Source organism: Sander lucioperca, chromosome 23 (genome assembly GCF_008315115.2).
Source record: "Sander lucioperca isolate FBNREF2018 chromosome 23, SLUC_FBN_1.2, whole genome shotgun sequence".
Taxonomy (NCBI): Eukaryota; Metazoa; Chordata; class Actinopteri; order Perciformes; family Percidae; genus Sander; species Sander lucioperca.
In genome coordinates, this window is record NC_050195.1 from 7,487,648 (window position 1) to 7,505,689 (window position 18,042).

At 41.3% G+C, this 18,042-nt stretch overlaps 2 protein-coding genes across 4 annotated transcripts; one reads left to right on the top strand and one right to left on the bottom strand.

Moving 5' to 3' along the window:
- Positions 1 to 579: 579 nt before the first annotated feature.
- LOC116048574 (ATP-dependent zinc metalloprotease YME1L1) lies at positions 580 to 10,156 on the bottom strand. 2 transcript variants are annotated; one of them, XM_031297726.2, is made up of 18 exons: positions 9,902 to 10,156; positions 9,158 to 9,277; positions 8,267 to 8,435; positions 7,810 to 7,911; positions 7,612 to 7,721; positions 7,346 to 7,496; positions 6,175 to 6,258; positions 5,520 to 5,693; positions 5,230 to 5,382; positions 5,000 to 5,132; positions 4,833 to 4,895; positions 3,861 to 3,973; positions 3,336 to 3,491; positions 2,748 to 2,899; positions 2,522 to 2,648; positions 2,099 to 2,172; positions 1,600 to 1,686; positions 580 to 1,519 (listed from the first exon to the last, which is right to left on the bottom strand). In XM_031297726.2, exons 1-18 carry the CDS (start codon positions 9,935 to 9,937, stop codon positions 1,367 to 1,369), a joined length of 2,157 nt encoding a protein of 718 aa, XP_031153586.2. In that variant the 5' UTR covers positions 9,938 to 10,156; the 3' UTR covers positions 580 to 1,366. The 2 variants fall into 2 exon arrangements, with proteins under 2 accessions (XP_031153586.2, XP_031153584.2); XM_031297724.2 differs by having other exon boundaries at positions 6,151 to 6,258.
- A 385-nt stretch (positions 10,157 to 10,541) lies between these two features.
- On the top strand, positions 10,542 to 17,760 carry mastl (microtubule associated serine/threonine kinase-like). 2 transcript variants are annotated; one of them, XM_031297722.2, is made up of 13 exons: positions 10,542 to 10,865; positions 10,949 to 11,086; positions 11,192 to 11,331; positions 11,431 to 11,519; positions 11,620 to 11,726; positions 11,835 to 11,988; positions 12,158 to 12,327; positions 12,481 to 13,506; positions 14,420 to 14,561; positions 14,698 to 14,712; positions 15,640 to 15,753; positions 15,940 to 16,041; positions 16,517 to 17,760. In XM_031297722.2, the coding sequence occupies exons 1-13, from the start codon at positions 10,698 to 10,700 to the stop codon at positions 16,672 to 16,674; spliced, it is 2,523 nt and encodes an 840-aa protein (XP_031153582.1). In that variant the 5' UTR covers positions 10,542 to 10,697; the 3' UTR covers positions 16,675 to 17,760. The 2 variants fall into 2 exon arrangements, with proteins under 2 accessions (XP_031153582.1, XP_031153583.1); XM_031297723.2 differs by lacking the exon at positions 14,698 to 14,712 and having other exon boundaries at positions 10,543 to 10,865.
- The last annotated feature ends 282 nt before the right edge of the window (positions 17,761 to 18,042 follow it).

Sequence of the window (18,042 nt, forward strand, 5' to 3'; positions counted from 1 at the left end):
GTGAATGGGGTCTGAATGTAGGCCTACTGAATGTTGACAAATGTTTCAACTATGAGTGAAATGTGTCACTCAGTGATAAACCAGAGCATTCTCACCCAACTCTGCAGTTCTCCTCAGCTTAACAGTGTTTTCATGTCCTCTCCACTCAATGTTTTTAAGACCTGCAACTTTCAATTTTTTTAAACCACCATTGACCTTATTTCCAGCAGCAGCAGGCAGCTGTTTTCAGTGGAAAAGGCTGATAAACCCACTGTGACCAGTAGGTGTTTGTACAGCACCAACAGCAGACAAGTCTGCAGCTGGAGAACATAGTGGAGCATTTGGCAACTAATGTAGTCAGATATTTCACCACGAAGCTGGCATAGACCAAAAGAGAACCAAAGTGAAAATGAATACTGGAGCCATTCATCTCCAAATAAATGCTAGTATCTGTTTGATGTGATATGTAAATAAGGAACTGTCTTGTTGACACATAATTGGCCATGTAAGCTTTGAGAGCAGCTTGTTGTGCTGCCCCCAAGTGTCCAAAGTCAGTCATTGCAAGTTAAGTTTAATTTGAGTCATGCACTGAACAACACATTCATGAGTAAGGATAACCTTTATTTGAGCTCCAATGGCTTTGTCTCAAAGAACAAACAGAAGCACAAAGCCAATCCTTTTACACGTTTTATAGTGTGTGTGTATATACATACATTTCCCCTCATTTATCAGCTACACGTGGGCTTACAATAGGGCGTGAGGATCACTAATTTCAGAAAAAGAACACACCTTTGGGCACTTAAATAAATAAACAAAATAGATGCAACTGAAATATATAATTTAGAGAAAAAAACTCTAAAATGATGGTATCACCTGTACTTTGCTACAGCCAGATGGTACATTCTAGATTGAGGTACTTTAAGGTTCTATGGTGTTCACCGGTGTGTACACATTTAAAATGAGACAATAGACATATGTGAAATCATTCATCTCACCTTAATACATTTACTGTATAACCTTGTTATGCCAAATATGACTGATGTATCAAAACATCTACAGAAGTCATTTAGTCATTGAGTAGAGGACAGGAAGCCCCTCATGACACCTCAAACATCTGTAGCAGACACACTTCTGGAGAACAAATATGTATTTTTATTCATTTAAACTGAGTGCTTTTAAAATCACTGTGAAACCAAAAGTCTTTGCTACAGGAAATGCAAGACAAATGAAATAAAAAAAAAAAGGTTTATAAAGGGGTGAAACTTATTTTTTTTCACATTTTTCTTCACATCGATAATAAAGAGGGTTACAAACAAATGAAATACAAGGCCTCCAAAAGCCCTGTGCACAGCTTCATATATATACATGATACAAGAGTCAAAAATATCTACTGAGGTATCTGCTGGTCCAATGATTTGCCCTCCAGCACCATCTGGATCTCCTTGGCATTCAGAGTTTCATACGCGAGCAGGGCATCAGCTAGCTTCTTGTGCTCCTTGTTGTACGTCTTGAGGATGTTTTTAGCACGTTCGTATGAGTCCTGGATGAGAGAGGAAGACATTTGAATAAGAAAGAGATACATTAAACTTGTCAATTTGAGAGTGCTGTTGGGAAACTCACCTTCAGTAAAGCCCTGACTTCCTGCTCGATGGCAGCTTGTGTCTCGGGGCTCTGCTTGGTCACGTCGCCGTAGGTCATGACGCCAAGCTGCAATCAAACACAAATTACATCCTTAGGTTGAGTGAACAATAGACCTTCCTGTGCATTAGGCACTTGTCGTTCCTGGTCATTATAAGCTGCGACTCCCGCGAGAGATTTTTTCCCCCCCCAGAGTTAGACAGAGATTTTCATTGTCTTTTGTGTAATTCTATGTTCTGGTAATGTTAAAGGACTGCAGGTTTTCATTCCACCTTAACAATAAATGAGTGTGCCAGTCTATGATGTTCAAAATAACATTTACACGTGGCTTCATGCAAACATTTTGTTGTGTATAGTGTAAAGAAAGGGTCAAGCCCCACAGCAATAAAGGCCCCAAAACATCACCTCATCTATCAGTCATCTATGTTAGCAAAAAGGATCCAAATGGTCACTCATTTACCACACAAATTTTAAATGTTACCTTGTCACTCATGCCGAACCTGGTCACCATCATTTTTGCTATTTTGGTTGCTCCATCAAAGTCACTGGAGGCTCCTAAAATGAACAATAGCAGGAAATTTAAACTAATGCTGTATCACAAACGACCAAAGCATACAGTCAATATTATCAGACGTGTACTATAATATTTCACTGTTCTGATTTCATACATTTAAACAAAGACTTTTGTTTCATACCAGCATAGGATAGCAGTCTGTCAGAATCCTTTTGAAACCACACACATTTGCATTTTGCACTACAAACACTGCTCTGAGAAACCTTTTTTAAATGTTACGGTTTTAGAATACAGGTGAAGTATATTCTCTTTAACAGCGTTTCTGGTGCTGATAGCACAACAGGACTGACACCCAAACAGCAATTAAATCAAGTTCTTTGATCGCCGCACCAGTGGTGATGTTATCATCTCCAAAGATGAGCTCCTCTGCTACTCGGCCGCCCATACTGACATCCATCTGAGCCAGCAGCTGGGCTCTTGTCTCACTCCAACGGTCATTCTCTGGGAGCATGGACACCTGGAGGAAAGAAACAAAGGCCAGAAATTAGATTTGGGTTACGTTTTCACATTAAAAGTTACCTAAACCGTACTGGAAAGGAGTATGAGATGAGCTCACATGGCCAAGAGTTGGACCTCTAGGCATGATGGTGGCCTTATTGATGGGCATTGCATCTTTGGTGTAATAGGCAACAATAGCATGGCCGGACTCATGGTAGGCTGTGATGGTCTTATTCTTCTTGTCGATATCAACACTCTTCCTCTCAGGGCCTGGTGTGGAAAGGACAAAATAAAAAGGATTAAAAGGGATTAAAACGTGGCCGGTTAGCTCAGTTGTTAGAGCAGGCGCACATATATGGAGGTTTACTCCTCGACGCAGCGGCCGCGGGTTCGACTCCGACCTGCGGCCCTTTGCTGCATGTCATTCCCCTTCTCTCTCCCCTTTCATGTCTTCATCTGTCCTGTGGAATTAAAGGCCTAAAATGCCCCAAAAAATAATCTTAAAAAAAAAGGGATTAAACAGATTTTAATTGGCTCCCATTCATGTCATCTCTCTTTGACATTCTTCCTGTCTCCTAACTAGAGTGTGTCTAGGTAATCCGTCCCATGTGATGTGAGGGGTGCAGAGCAGATCTAAACTGTGTGTGTGTGTGTGTGTGTGTGTGTGTGTGTGTGTGTGTGTGTGTGTGTGTGTGTGTGTTTTCACCCATGAGGATCTTGTCCTTAGCGAACTCCAGATCCTTCATTGTGACCATCTCTTTCTCGTCCATGGCTGCCTTCAGGGCGGCCTGGTTGACCAGGTTCTCCAGCTCTGCCCCAGTGAAGCCCACCGTGCCCCGGGCAATAATCTCTGCTTCCACAGCTGGAAAAGAGCAACACAATAGAAAAGGCCTTCTTTAATAAAAGGTGGTCAGTGTTCAAGAGACAATGGTGTCTTTTACAGAAATGAAAAAACAAAAAGGTATTCTCACAGGCGTGCTCTTTTGAATGCTTTAAGATGATTTCAGTTGATAACGAGAGCTCATGTTTCTGCAAAATGTGCAGGATTCGCTCACTAATATCACATTAATTGCCAATTAGAAATCGTTTCTGAAATACTAACAAAAGGGAATGACAAATAAAGAGTGCAGTAATAACCATGACCTGAAAGATTTGCTTACCGAGATATTAGTTTAATAAAAAAAAAAAAAAAATCCTTCATATTTTTGGGATATTTGACACAGAGACGTACCTGGGTCTATTTTGATCTTTGAGAGGTACCAGTTGAGAATTTCAGTGCGTCCTTTCACATCGGGACGAGGGACCGTCACCTGCATGTCAAACCGTCCTGGCCTCACCAGAGCGCTGGAAAGTAGCAGCAAAGCAGCATTTATTAAGATTCATACTGCATTGACTCAACTTCTGTTAAACTAACTTACCTTTACTGCTTTAATTGCATTATATTCATCAAATATGATTTTTCTGAAGAGCAACGTATATTTTCAGATACTCAAACTAAAATTTTAACACTGTCCTTGTACAATTGGAAAATGAACACTGGGCGCAAATGTCAGAACATGTACCACTGCACAGCACATTTTAATTAACTTAACTTCCGTGCAAATGTGTAAACAACATCACTGCATGACTTTAAGTTGTTTAAGTAGCCTGGCTGACACCAGACCCTTCTCAATTGTAACTGAGAGTGGGTCTGGGCAAGCTTCATTAGCAGCCCATTTCCAAAGGGGCGTCACTAACGGACGCCGCTCAAATGCCTCTGGGCGCAGTAGGATAGTCCTTCAACCAATCACAACGATCCAGGTGACGTAGCAGCTACAGCGGCATAAATGGGATGCTGCGCTTCGGTGGCTCTCAAATGTCAAATTTGCCGGAAGTTCGTCAGCGTTTTCCCAGGCTATTGTTTAAGTGTAGTTGGTATAAAACGGGTCAGTGATTTCTTTTCTTTTTTTTTTGTGTACATGAAATGGTTCCATTCAGACTTCTGTAACACAGAAACCAGGACAAGGCCACGGATAAAAACAGCCAGCTGAGGGTAAAGGTCACAGCTGAACAGTTGCGTATACATGAACTATATATTGTAGGGAATAGGGATTGACATTTTTTCAGCTTATTTTAAACTGTTTATTCCACAATCTGTATACTACCTAAATAAGCAAATGTAAGCCTAAGAAAAAAAAAAAAAAAAAGTGAAATGTAAACATACGTGTCCAAAGCCTCTGCAAAGTTTGTAGCACCAATAACGATGACGCCCTCGTTTGGTTTAAACCTGTAAAATACCAAAACATTGAGCGTGGGAAGTAGAAGTTCTTGACAGCAACATTTATCTTTTCCACGATGCAGTTTTCAAAATGACAAAGGCAGAACGCTGACCCGTCCATTTCAGCCAGCAGCTGGTTGATGGTTTGTCTAGAATAGGGATGCATTGGAGACTCAATCCTCTTTCCGCCAACGCTGTCCAACTCATCAATGAAGATAACACAAGGAGCGTTAGCTTTTGCCTCTTCTGCAAACCACCAAAAAAAAAGGGGAAGATTGTAGTTGTTTGGATACATCCTCAACCTCACTGGTTACTAACATTTCTTCACATCCAGTAAACTTACTGAAAAGGTTCCTGATTCGACTCGCACCAACACCCACGAACATCTCATCAAACTCTGATCCGGAGGCGTAGTAGAAAGGCACGTCAGCCTCCCCAGCCACAGCCCGTGCTAACAGAGTCTTTCCTGTGCCTGGTGGACCAACAAGGAGGATCCCTGAGAGGATGAAAGGAAACAACTTAGCATAAAATAGCTGCATATAAAAAAAAATGTTTTTAGAATTGCCAAACTTTTGCATCAGGCTATTTTCCTGGACAATGAAAACGGATGAAATGGAACAAAATATGAAATACCTTTAGGCAGCTTTCCACCCAGAACAGTAAATTTCTCGGGGTTCTTGAGAAAATCCACAACATCTTGTAATTCATTCTTCGCCTCCTCTGCTCCTTTGACGTGATCAAATGTCACATTCTTCATCTGGATGGGGTCGACTGCTGAGTCAAGACCAGATGTGGTGCGGAACCTCACTGTGAAATCCCCAAAACAACTGGTTCACTATAGTAACGCCAGTCACACTATAACTGCTGCTTACAATATGCTTACTGCAGCACATATATATGTAAATATAAAGATCCAAATGTATGCTGCTTTTATACAATTATCAATTCCAAGTATTATATACATGAAAACATACATAGCCGATATTGATAAAGTATTACTACACAGTGGTATGCAGCAGAATAATCAGTCAAACTCTACAAGCACACTGAAAGAAAGATATGTCTTATCAGCTATACTGTAAGGCATTACCTTAAAAAGGTACACATTAAAACATATCAAATATTTAAGCTGAAACAGGCTCAAGTAAAACACTTCTTTGACATCTTTGGAGGCTCTAACAAGCTTTGTTCTATTTGCAGTGTGCACGTAGGGCGATAATGACTTGATTTGCAAGCATAGGAAAGAATAAAGACTGAAACAAACCAGCATCAGAAAAGGAGCCTTTACCCGAGAGAAACGGGGTTCTTGACAAGCCATAAATACCAAGAAGTAGAAGGGCCAACAGGATAATCCTGGTTCTCCTCAGCGAGGCTGTCAAACAGAGCACAGACAAAGATTAGATAGAAGTTCTTGGTGTCAATCATAGGATCTCTGTGTTTTACCTCGGCACTGCCACCCAAAGAAACCTGGTACAACTGTTAATACTGACTACCAGGGAATCCTTTAATTATATAAGGTTCCCATCCATGATAATAGTAGTGCCTGAAGGCTAAGTAAGTAGGGATGCACCGAATCCAGATTTTTGGGATTCGGCCTAATACCGAATCCACTGGTTAAGATTCTGCCAAATCCGAAACCGAATACTGAATCTTACTCCCATCCTCAGTCCATTAACACAGTAAACACCTTAATGAAGTAAACAACGTCCACAGCCTCTAAAACAGTTAAATGTAACAACTTAATGTTGAATTCACACGCTCTTTCCACATCGTAGGAAAGCACATCGCTATTGCCAGATGAGTGACTATTTTGTTTGGCAAATCTTCGCTAACCAGCGTATGATGAAGGCATGTTGGGTGGGTGAAATTAGAAAGCTAACGTTAGCTAACGACCGTTCGGTCGCTCCGCTCCCACTGTAGGGAGACTCATTTGCTGAGAGAGCGGCTGACAGCCCGGGAGAGGCACTGTCTGTGACTGTCCTTCCTTTGCTGTAGCTGAAGTTGCTGCATTTTGGCTGCTGTCTGTAGATTCCTTCATGCACAACTCGTATTCTTTCGGATGTTTCATACGCAAATGTTTTAACAGCAGCGGTGTTGTGTAATGTTTAGGGTCCTTGCCACCACAAGACAAATCGGCATTGCAGATTGAACATGTAGCTGGCCTTCTTTTGACTGAAAGTACTGCCAAACAAACACTTTTTCTGCTCATGAGTTCCATTTTCACTTTCCCACAGCCTACTGCATCGAACGGTCCTCCTACGTAAACACCTTCCCGTAATCAACAGCGGCGCCATTACGTCGACCAGCGTAGCGTGCGTAGTGCCAAGGTAGGGTTTGGGTGGAAAAAAAATTCTTATGTTCTGGCGGATACCGAACCCCGTCAAAAAGCCCAATATTCTGCCGAATCCGAACTCGAATCCTGGATTCGGTGCATCCCTATAAGTAAGTGAGCAACATGCCTTGTGTTCTCTGAGTGAAGGCCTGAGACCTCATGAACCCCTCAGTGAACCCCGTCTTGAAAGCTTCCTGCTGGTTATCTGGAAGGTGCCTTTGTTTCAGCAGTTCGTCCAGTGACTGGGCTTCTGGTGCCTTTTCCCTCTGAAGAAATCCCTGGGAGAGAAATGTAGGGAGAGTTGGTTGGAAAGCTTCAAAATTCACCACCCCTTAAATTATTTTGGTAACACAGAGTGCCTTCCAACAGGTCCCACTAATCTGAACTGCTGACCTTCATGAAGGCTGGTGTGTAGGCCTCGGATTCTACCGGACCGTCATAACCAGACTCCGTCCGTCTGGTCCTTGATTTAAGTGTCTTGAAACCCCGACTCTGGATCCATACTAAAAATAGACACACAAATGTCAAGCCATTCATACGCATACATAACTTAACACACAGCAGTTTAAGTATTCAAAGTCGGTTTCTTACCGGGCAAGAATTGTAGCTCTGAGCACGCTCCTTTTAGAGGACTGTGGTATTGTCTGTGGAATATTGGGGAGCCAAAAACACCCAACCTTCTGTGTGAAAACCCTGTCAGACAAAAAGTACAAATGTGACATTGACAAATGTGTCAAATTAGCTTTCTTTTTTCTTAAAGATTATTTTTTGGGCATTTTAGGCCTTTATTTGTATAGGACAGCTTAGACTTGAAAGGGGAGAGAGAGGGGGGAATGACATGCGGCAAAAGGCAGGTCGGAGTCAAACCCGTGGCTGCTGCGTTGAGGAGTAAACCCCTATATATATGGGTGCCCACTCTACCAGGTGAGCTACCCAGGCACCCTCAAATTAGCTTTCTAAAGTAACTGAATTGTCTCAGATTCGACAGCTTTTGATAAAGTAAGATGTTCTTAGAGAACAATAAAGCTGGGAAGCCTGAGCTGCTCACCATGCTTGTTGTGAAAGAAGCTGTCTGAAGAAACGTGACTCGACCTCCATATGGAAGGAACAGCGGGAGGTTCTTCTGGCCCGGGGATCGGCAGTAACCTGCTGACCAGCTCATCCAGCTGACTCGCCCTGATCTCCGACAGGCCAAGATCCCTCAGACTCACACTGGGCTGTGAAGAAAGGGAGAATAGCAAAATAAGGTTATTTACCCTTTTCTAAATCGATCATTGCGTGCATGTGGATTTTTAGAGGCTTTTGAAAAACATACTCACTTTTTCGGAGATATAGAAATGAACACAGTGAGATAGACCTGCTTCACTACTGTGGGATGTGCAAAATCATTTGTTTGCACATGAAATAAGACAACATGACAGGTACTGGTAGGCTTGAGAATACATTTCTCGGCTAGTGTAAAATTAAAAAAACAAAAACTGCTCGTGCCATTCTGCTTGTGGTGAAGATGAGTTAACATTCTGCGTTTAATAAAAAAAAATCTGCGGGATTCTACGTTGGCAGATTCCATCTGGCCCTGGTTAAGATTGTGCATCCTTCACCTTATTTACAATTTTTTTTTTTTCTGCAGGAAAACCTTTTTATGATAAATGATGAAAATCACATTTCAAACAGCTTCAGTAAAGATTCAGTAAAATTCATTCATGTGTGATTTGTCTGGCTTCATGTGTGTAAGCCTCCTGAAAAGAGCCCAGTAGGTTGTCCAACATAACTAACATTCAGTACGATTTTTAATTATGTCTTGCATTACCAACAAAGTAAAAAAAAAAAAAAAAGTAATCTGCATGTGAAGACATTCAAGTTCAGAGTTCAGACCAAAGTCATTGATGATGATGTCCTGTATCAATCATGTCATGTACCTGTGTGGCGTCCGTCTCACCTCTTTTAGATATGAACTGTGCTCTGGAATGAAATCTTTGTGCAGGGCCTGGACTGAAGCTGTGGCTGAGTTCTTCAGAGAGTGGAGGGCATTGATGAGCTGGCTGAGGGGCACTATCATCTGGCAGATACATAAACAGAGTCTTTTTAACACATGATGAGATGTACAACCTTTCTTTGAATGTGTATTATGTACTAAACACTTACATAAGTTAATGTCTAGAAAGGGATTTCAGATTTTCTGGATTTTATGTGAAACGTCCAGACAGTGAGGTCGGAGTGTTATTCGCTGACTCTACTCTGTTTTCGCCAATCAGAGAAAAGTATGGCCCACATTCGTCAGACGTGTACCAGTTATTTAACCTAAACTCAAAATTAAGTTAGCACCCTTCAATTTACTCAAAGCCTGGCTCTTCAGAGACATATCAGATGGTGACGTCATGAGAGAAACCGCACGTACAGAGCTCGCTGTACGTGTCGGATCTTGCTGCTGCTACGACAACGTGACGTATGCATGGGCTGATTATGAAGAATAATGCTAACATTAGCCGAGCTAGGTTGTCATTGACAAGAAGCGAAGACATGACATAAACAACGATAGACAGATATTATCATTGCTCCCATAACAGTCCCTTCCCGGCAACGCTTACTTTATAACTAAAACATATAGCTGTACGTTGTCAGAGGAGCACACATTAGCTAGCTTAATAATCAAAAATATGCTATCCGGTCGGCTTTACGTTACCTGCTGTGGCTGAAAACACGTTGACAGTGAAAACATTTTTGCCGAATGATAACTCAAAATTAGGAGTTGGGGGTGTTAATGTGTGAGGAGAGACCCTCTATATAACTCAAATGAACGAGTCCTCCCGGGAGTGGTGTCCTTTTTGTTTCCCTTGTTACACAACTTTCAGCAGCTTAGCTAAATAACAGCAAATGGATTCTCCGGCATCTGAGGTCAAATGGACTACAATATGACGTCATGTCGAAGTACTACCGGGTGCAGCCTGCGTCATTACATCATTTGTGGATCTCAAACCACGAGTTTATTAAAATTAAATTAAACGTGCTTAACATATATATGACAAAAATAAATATTCTCATTTTCCAGTTACGTGCCCTTCAGGAAACGTACGCTTGGCTGGTATTACACAATTTATACATGTACTTCTACTACTTACTGCCTGATCAAAATTAAAATGTCAAAACGATATAGATGGACAAAGAAAAAAAACACAATTCAAAAAACATATTTACATATTAAATATACAATCGTTCCCTTAGCCCTAATTGTGACTGATGGTAATACACTTGGTAATTTGACAGCTAAAATGAACAACCTCAGGGATTTACACACAGGCAGTTAGTTGAATAACTAAACGGAACGGAAGTTCAGAGGACCCCGCGAAAGAACCGAACCGACAGTCAATTCAAAATTTCAAAACAAACCCGAGATTGTTGTTTAGACACGCAATGTTTACTCTGACCTAGCTGGCTGTTACAGACGCAACCCAATTCCTCATTTTAAAAACAGCAGTACAATGGACGCAGATGAAAAGCACGACTCCAGTAGAAATGATAAATCGGTGGATACTCCTAAACCGCCTTCAATCGAGGATTTCCTCATTTTGAAGCCCATCAGCCGCGGAGCTTTTGGCAAGGTTTACCTTGCACGGAAGAAGTGCAATTCGCGATTATATGCCATTAAAGTAAGTCGGTTTGGTCTTTGACAACTTTAAATCAGTTAATTAGACTATTTTAAGTTGCAAATATCCACTCTTCTTTTCTTTAGATGACAAAGAAAGCAGACATGGTTGATAAAAATATGATGGGCCAGATGAAGGCGGAGAGAGATGCACTTGCTTTGAGCAAAAGCCCCTTCGTGGTTCACCTGTTTTACTCCCTTCAGACAGCCACCAAGATCTATCTGGTAACACCAGAAACAAAAAATGGCACTTGCACAAAACACATTTACATTAACATTATTGTAAGTATTATTTTCATGTTGTTTTTTTTTTTTTTTTTTTTTTTACAGGTAATGGAATACCTCATTGGTGGAGATGTCAAATCTCTGCTTCACATCTATGGGTATTTCGACCAGGATATGTCTGTAAAGTACATTTCAGAGGTTGCACTAGCTTTGGACTACCTCCACCGACATGGTATAATCCACAGGTACTTTGATACAGTTTCTTTAGGTTGATTGATTCATCTTTGGGTGAGGGTGAGATTGATTGTGTGACCTGGACATTTACCTGAATTATAACTTTTTAGGGACTTGAAGCCAGACAACATGCTCATATGCAACAAAGGTCACATCAAACTGACAGACTTCGGCCTTTCTAAAGTCAAGCTTGACAGAGGTACGAGTCCCATCAGCTTAACACCTGAACAACGTGTGACCATTACCACTTGTAATGTTACTAACATTTCCCTTTATTTTATGACTGTACTCTCTATCAGAGCTGAGTCTTATGGATATCCTTACTACTCCATCCTTGGCTAAACCAAACAAAGATTACTTCCGCACTCCGGGTCAAGTCCTCTCCTTAATCAGTGCCATTGGATTTGTAAGTGAATTTATATAATTTTGCATGGAGAAATGCCCTAATCGCATGCTGTATGTATGCATATTTGGTGTTGAATAATGACTCTTCCTTGATTTTGATCAAACACAGAATTCACCTGCAGGAGAAGCCAAGCGTCACTGCAGTACATCTGCTGTGTCCAGTTCCATGTCCTGCGGCAGAATAAAACAGAAGAATAGCTCTCTTGGTTCTCCCTTGATGAAGAAAAAAGATCAGCGGTCCTCTCCGGTTCTTCGGGTTACAGGTCATTATAGATATCCACCTTGGCTTTTTCCCATCATTCATTAACCTCGTGGACTCACTGGTTATGCAAGGACTTTATAAAAGGCTGGTGCGTAGTTTAGCTTCCTAGTGAGATCTTGACATTGAGAATGTGTTTTAACAGTTTTGGTTTATCTGTATTATCTCTACAGGACCCAACAATGTTGTCTTTAGCCCTCATAACCTGTCTAAAAATCTGACCACCAAACTGTTGAAGATCAGGAAGAGGTGTGAGACGATGAGTGTATGCAGCACCACCGACACTGAAGGTGGCATCAGTCCACTGTGGGAATGTGAGGACATGCAACATACTGGTGCAGATGTAAGCGGATACCATAAACAAAAAGGATTGGAATTTGATTTTCTTTAAAAAATAATTCATTGAAATTTGCCATCCTCAGTTCCTATACTGACCTTTTGAGATTTGTTCATTCCTTATTGTGAAAACGGATTTTCTTTTATCTTTCTTCTTCAGAAAGAAAATGAGCAGATGGGGGAATTGCATTCTGAGTCCAAAGGGCTCAAACAAGACGGTGCGCCCACAAAACTGGCCACCTTTGGCTTCTCTGCCGGGGCCACGAGCGTTGTGTCAGATCCACACCATCTTGCAGAAAAGAGTCTTCACACCAACAAACTGGGGTCCACAGCTCTGGATGATTCTTGTCTATCAGCCTCATCCGCAAAGAGAAAATTTTCTGACGTTGGGAGAAGCCCCGTACCTCTGGAGATCCAAGCCAAGAAGAGTAATGCAATCTATGAGAGATGCTACGAGATTCCAGAAGAGACTATGAGGTTTCACACTGGCCTGACTGGGACGTTTTCAACCATCCAAATAGGTGACTTCATGGTCTCCACTGAGAGGATTGGGTCAACTGAAGACCAGATCCCAAAGCGCTCCAGTCCCATTGCTGTGGCCAAAATCCTGTTTAGTGAACTGGAGGATTTAACAGAGGACGTGTTTGAAGACGAAGCCAAGGACCTGTCACGTTCAAGTTTCACATCACCACTAGCTGGGAACGGTGACATTTGCAGGAGCTTGAGCCTCGACTCTGACGGGTCTATGCATGAAACATCTCTCACTATCGACAGCCGTGCATCGCTCAAGCCAAGCGAATGTTCAATAAACCGGAATTTAGCATCACCCGAGCAACAAAAGGAAAACAAAGACGTGTCCATCACTGAATCACTCCCACAAACTCCCTCTGCTGTTAACACTGGAACACCCAAACTTGGTCACTTTAGCCGGGGAGGATCTCAGTGCTCCTTCCTTAACCCGCTCCCTGATCTGGCACAGTCCTCCTCATTCCTCAAGCCGCGAAATGTTGTAGCTTTCCGTAGCTACTGTAGCTCCATTAACCGCTCCAACACATCAGGGATGTCCCGATTTAGCGTGGGTTCTGTTGAGGCTATGGACATGTCCACAGCCGCTTCTTATCACTCTGCGTCTGGCAATGCAACACCAGTGCAAAAAAGACCCAGCTCCAACAGCTCACTCTATCAGGTACGCATATGAAGACACAGTTTAAACAAGGTTTTGCGTTGGCTGTACAGTTGTAGGACTCCTCATTCAAAGCAGCCTCACAGAGCCATTAGACTGGTTGTAGACTTGTAGTCTTTTGTGCACAGAAGTTATCTTGGGTCGTGAAGCTTGAAAGGTCTTTAAAGGTCCCGTGACATGGTGCTCTTTGGATGCTTTTATATAGACCTTAGTGGTCCCCTAATACTGTATCTCAAGTCTCTTTCCCGAAATTCAGCCTTGGTGCAGAATTACAGCCACTAGAGCCAGTCCCACAATGAGCTTTCCTCAGTATGTGCCATTTCTGTGTCTGTAGCTTTAAATGCTATTGAGGAGGAGAGGGGGGGGGTTGGCAAGGTGGAGGGTAGGGGTGTGGCCTTGACCAACTGCCACTTTGCTCATTTGAAAGCCATGATGTCTCTCTCTTTCTCATGGGTGGGCCAAATTCTCTCGGCGGGCAACGCAGAGAAAGGGGAGGTAACCTTCCTCCTTATGACCTCATAAGGAGCAAGATTCCAGATCGGCCCATCTGAGCTTTCATTTTCTCAAAGGCAGAGCAGGATACCCAGGGCTCGGTTTACACCTATCACCATTTCTAGCCACTGGGGACCATAGACAGGCTGGGGGAACGCATATTAATGTTAAAAAACCTCATAAAGTGACATTTTCATGCCATGGGACCTTTAAAAACAAAAATGTTTCAGAGTGGTGGTGATTCAACTTACAACTTTCACCACATAGATTGTGGTGTATTACATTGTAATTGACATAAATGCCACAACGGTTATTAATTTAAGGTAGTTGGATTACATTACACATTGTGCAGTTTTTGATTACATTTTTTTCTTTTTCTTTTATAACATTTTTCACGTTTCCTTTTATTCCCTTCTCGCATCAGACTCCTCAGCCCATGTCGACCACTTGCACCCCTTTCAGGACCCCTAAGAGTGTCAGAAGGGGTGCACTGCCTGTTGAGGGCGCACCCATTTTAGGAACTCCTGACTATTTGGCTCCAGAGCTTCTCTTGGGAAAACCGCATGGTAAGATAGGGAATGCAGAATTCCATGCACCATGACAACCACAACAACACAGAAATAGCCCAACACATTCTTATGGTATTGACATTGGATGGTTGACATTGTAGTCCCTATGACAGGCCTTCTCTTTGAGTTTCAGGAAGTCGTCAGTGTGGTAAGTTTATAGTGTTATCGCTGTCTGTGCAAGCGAGCTTGCATGTTCACCCAGCCTGCTAATACGCTAGAGGAAATGAGCTGATTCTTTCCCCATTCTCCTTTCCCCACTGGTTCTGTTTCTGCCCCTTGGATTAGTGAACAAACTATGGGCCTGATCAGAAGGGAAGGGGGCAACATTTTAACTGTGTGATTATAAAGGCTAAAAAAATGGGATCGTCTTCTAACATTAAGCTAACACCATTGTTAACAGCTGGGGGAATCAGGCTGATGTGCTTTTAACTGGACAATAGGACTTTTCTGCTCTTAAAATCTGTAGATTTTGGGTAATTGTGGCACCTAGTCAATGTGCTATGGCACTGGCTTTATTTTTTTTTATATTTAGCAACTGCAAAATGTCATCTAATAATAACCTATTGGTCTGACGTGCTGTTATTCATTCAAATGTTAACACGCTGAAGGCAGCGTTTCCTGTCAGTCGCCCCATGCGTGTATTTATGTGAATTTATTAACAGACGGTCTGTGACACGAACGATCCTGTGGCAGTATTTATTCATCGGCTGTCAAGTGTCTTTCTGAACTCAACCATAGATCATTGTGAGAAATGTAGTTTTAAATCCTTGCCGTCATTTAAAACTACCATGCTAGTCACAAATATCACAGGACGTGTGTGACGTATTTAATTGTATTTGCAAGATGACAGTGTGATTGGTAATGACAGATGTCTCGGGCCTGTTTCATTCACCTACAGGTAGAATGAAGTGTATAGCCAGAAATTCCATCCCTCCATCCTCAGCCTAACTTAGTCCCTGCTTCTGCCACCGCAGTACAATCAGTGCACTCTAACAGGAATCGCAGGGAAAACTGTGGTGTTCGAAGCCGCTGCAGCAGCTGTATGAAATGTGACCTTTCTTTTGCTTCCATTCAGACTGCATGGTGGATTGGTGGGCGCTAGGTGTGTGTCTTTTCGAGTTCCTCACAGGTGTGCCACCTTTCAACGACGAGCTGCCTCACCTGGTCTTCCAGAATATTCTCAACAGAGGTGGGTTTGGTTGTCTTTTACAGGAGCATCCAAACCTAAACCACAAAATGCTCTAAAACATGTTAAACAAATATGTATAAAGCCTGCCATAACATATTACAGTTTTAGTTGAGCAAATGGTTAATGGATAATATTAATGACATGCTTTTGTTGCTTCTTTTACCACCTCGCTGTTAACAATTTTAGATATTCCCTGGCCTGAGGAAGAAGAGGAACTGTCTGTAAACTCAAGAAATGCGATTGAAATCCTCCTGACCATGGACATGACAAAACGAGCTGGTCTAAAGGGTGTGGACCACTTTTCAGTTTTTTTTATTTTTTATTTCTGAATTTAAAACGTTGGTCCTCAGACCTTCATGTAATTCATTAGAAAAGCCATTGATTAAGTGAGTCCAAGTGATCGACAAAGTGCACCGTTTTAATTGTTGAAGTTCCTAATCCAACCAATCTATCAATACGACTTTCTGGTGTGGCAAACATTAAAACACACCTGATATAATATAGAGTACACAACTAACAACTAAATCTACTTTTTTACACTAGTGATGTTTATTTCAACACAGCAGGCCTATGTTTTATTGTCTGACCATTTTTTTTAAAATTATGTATGAGAACTTTGCTCGAATTTATGTGGTTAAAAAAAGGATTTTAACCTTTTTTAGGTAGCCGTAATCAGGGAATCGCTGATAATAAAACGCTAATATTGGCCTGTTGTAAGTAAATCTAGTGTGTTTCTAATTATTTTTACTTGAACATCCACCAGAGCTCAGGCGTCACCCCCTGTTTGAGGGCCTGGACTGGGACAACCTGCAGAACCAGCCGATGCCTTTCATCCCTCAGCCAGAGAACGAAACCGACACCTCGTACTTTGATGCAAGAAACAACGCTCAGCACATCACCATGTCCGGCTTCAGTCTGTAGACTTCCAAACAGCAACAGCTGAGTTTGATCAAAGCAGCCTGCCAACTCCAAAAATCACATGCATTATACAAACAAATACACGATAACGATGTAGATTCTGATTGGTTCTCTGTTTGTTGTAATACCTTTTTAAAAAAACATTTTACCTATGTGCAATCACCATTCACAAGAGCCAGAAAATAGCTGAATCTGTTGACTTATTTACGAGTATGCAGTGTAGACAGTAAACTTCTTTTACAACTTAGTATTACCATTTTACATAGTTGTCTCTTAACCCTTGTGTTGTCTTCCCGTCAAACATGAAAACAAACACTTTTGTTGTCCCTATCTCAATGTTTTTAGTTTTAGTGTGTTTTTTTGGGGGGGGGGGGGTTTTCAACGTTTTGGTCACTTATTTCAAAATTGATATCGCTTTATCTGACATTTTGTCGTTTTGTTCCGACGTTTTCTCCTGGTGTTTGGGTTTATTTAGTTTTAATATTTCATATTATTTTTTGTTTTACATTCTGTGCGCTTATTTCGACATCCCATATTTTTTCTAACATAAAAAACTTTGAAAACGGGTCAAATTTGACCCGAGGACAACATGAGGGTTAAATTAGGTTCTTGTACTAGCAAAATAAATTTTGCTACGGATTTACCTTCATAATAGGCGTTGCTTTCTGTTGTTATATTGATTCATACGTTCATTGATAAGTTCATGTAGACGTGGCTCTTACTACCTGATGTTAACTTTCCATGCAGTTAAGCTTCTTTTTTTTGTTGCTACACTGTTAATTTCTCTTTGAGGGGTACCGAAGGAAAATGCTAATATATTAATCAATAATAATTTTATATGTAAATCTTGTTAATAACATTCACATGCCATTGTTTTAAGACTGGACAAGAGTACTTTGTATTCAAACAGAACAGTTTTGGCTGCTTTTATGTCATTTTGTGTGTTTGTGTGTAATTTTGATGTGATCTCCTGTCCATTTTCTACACTACATTTTAAGAGAAATTCACTTGGCTCCCAGCTAATTGTGAAATTTTAATCTTGTTCACTCTAAGAAAAAATGTAAAATACAAATAAAATCTTGTTTGTAACATGGTGTGCTTTGTTCCTTTTTTTTCTGGTGAAACACCACAATGACAAAATTTAGAATTTATTTTTTAAATGTTTAAAGGACAGGGGAAATGATTTGCTTTCGTACCACGGGTTAGATGAGAAGATCAATACCACTCTCCATCATTTGCACTGTACTGTTCCCCTTTTCTGCTTTAAATACAAAATCATGGTGAAATTTCCACCCACTGAAAAACTTTAGTGTTAGCATGGTAGTATGTCATTCTTTAATTTTAAATTGTAATCCTGCTATTAATCCCTAT

What these genes read in the sequence shown, in the direction of transcription:
- LOC116048574 (XM_031297724.2), bottom strand. Translation starts at nt 9,937, where the DNA reads ATGTTTTCACTGTCAACGTGTTTTCAGCCACAGCAG. An exon ending in ACAGTTCATATCTAAAAGAG is followed by an intron (nt 8,436 to 9,157) that starts GTGAGACGGACG and finishes CTTTCTTCACAG; the next exon opens with CCCAGTGTGAGTCTGAGGGA. An exon ending in TAAGGACAAGATCCTCATGG is followed by an intron (nt 2,900 to 3,335) that starts GTGAAAACACAC and finishes TTTCCACACCAG; the next exon opens with GCCCTGAGAGGAAGAGTGTT.
- mastl (XM_031297722.2), top strand. Translation starts at nt 10,698, where the DNA reads ATGGACGCAGATGAAAAGCACGACTCCAGTAGAAATGATAAATCGGTG. An exon ending in CAGCCACCAAGATCTATCTG is followed by an intron (nt 11,087 to 11,191) that starts GTAACACCAGAA and finishes TTTTTTTTACAG; the next exon opens with GTAATGGAATACCTCATTGG. An exon ending in CCAGAATATTCTCAACAGAG is followed by an intron (nt 15,754 to 15,939) that starts GTGGGTTTGGTT and finishes TAACAATTTTAG; the next exon opens with ATATTCCCTGGCCTGAGGAA.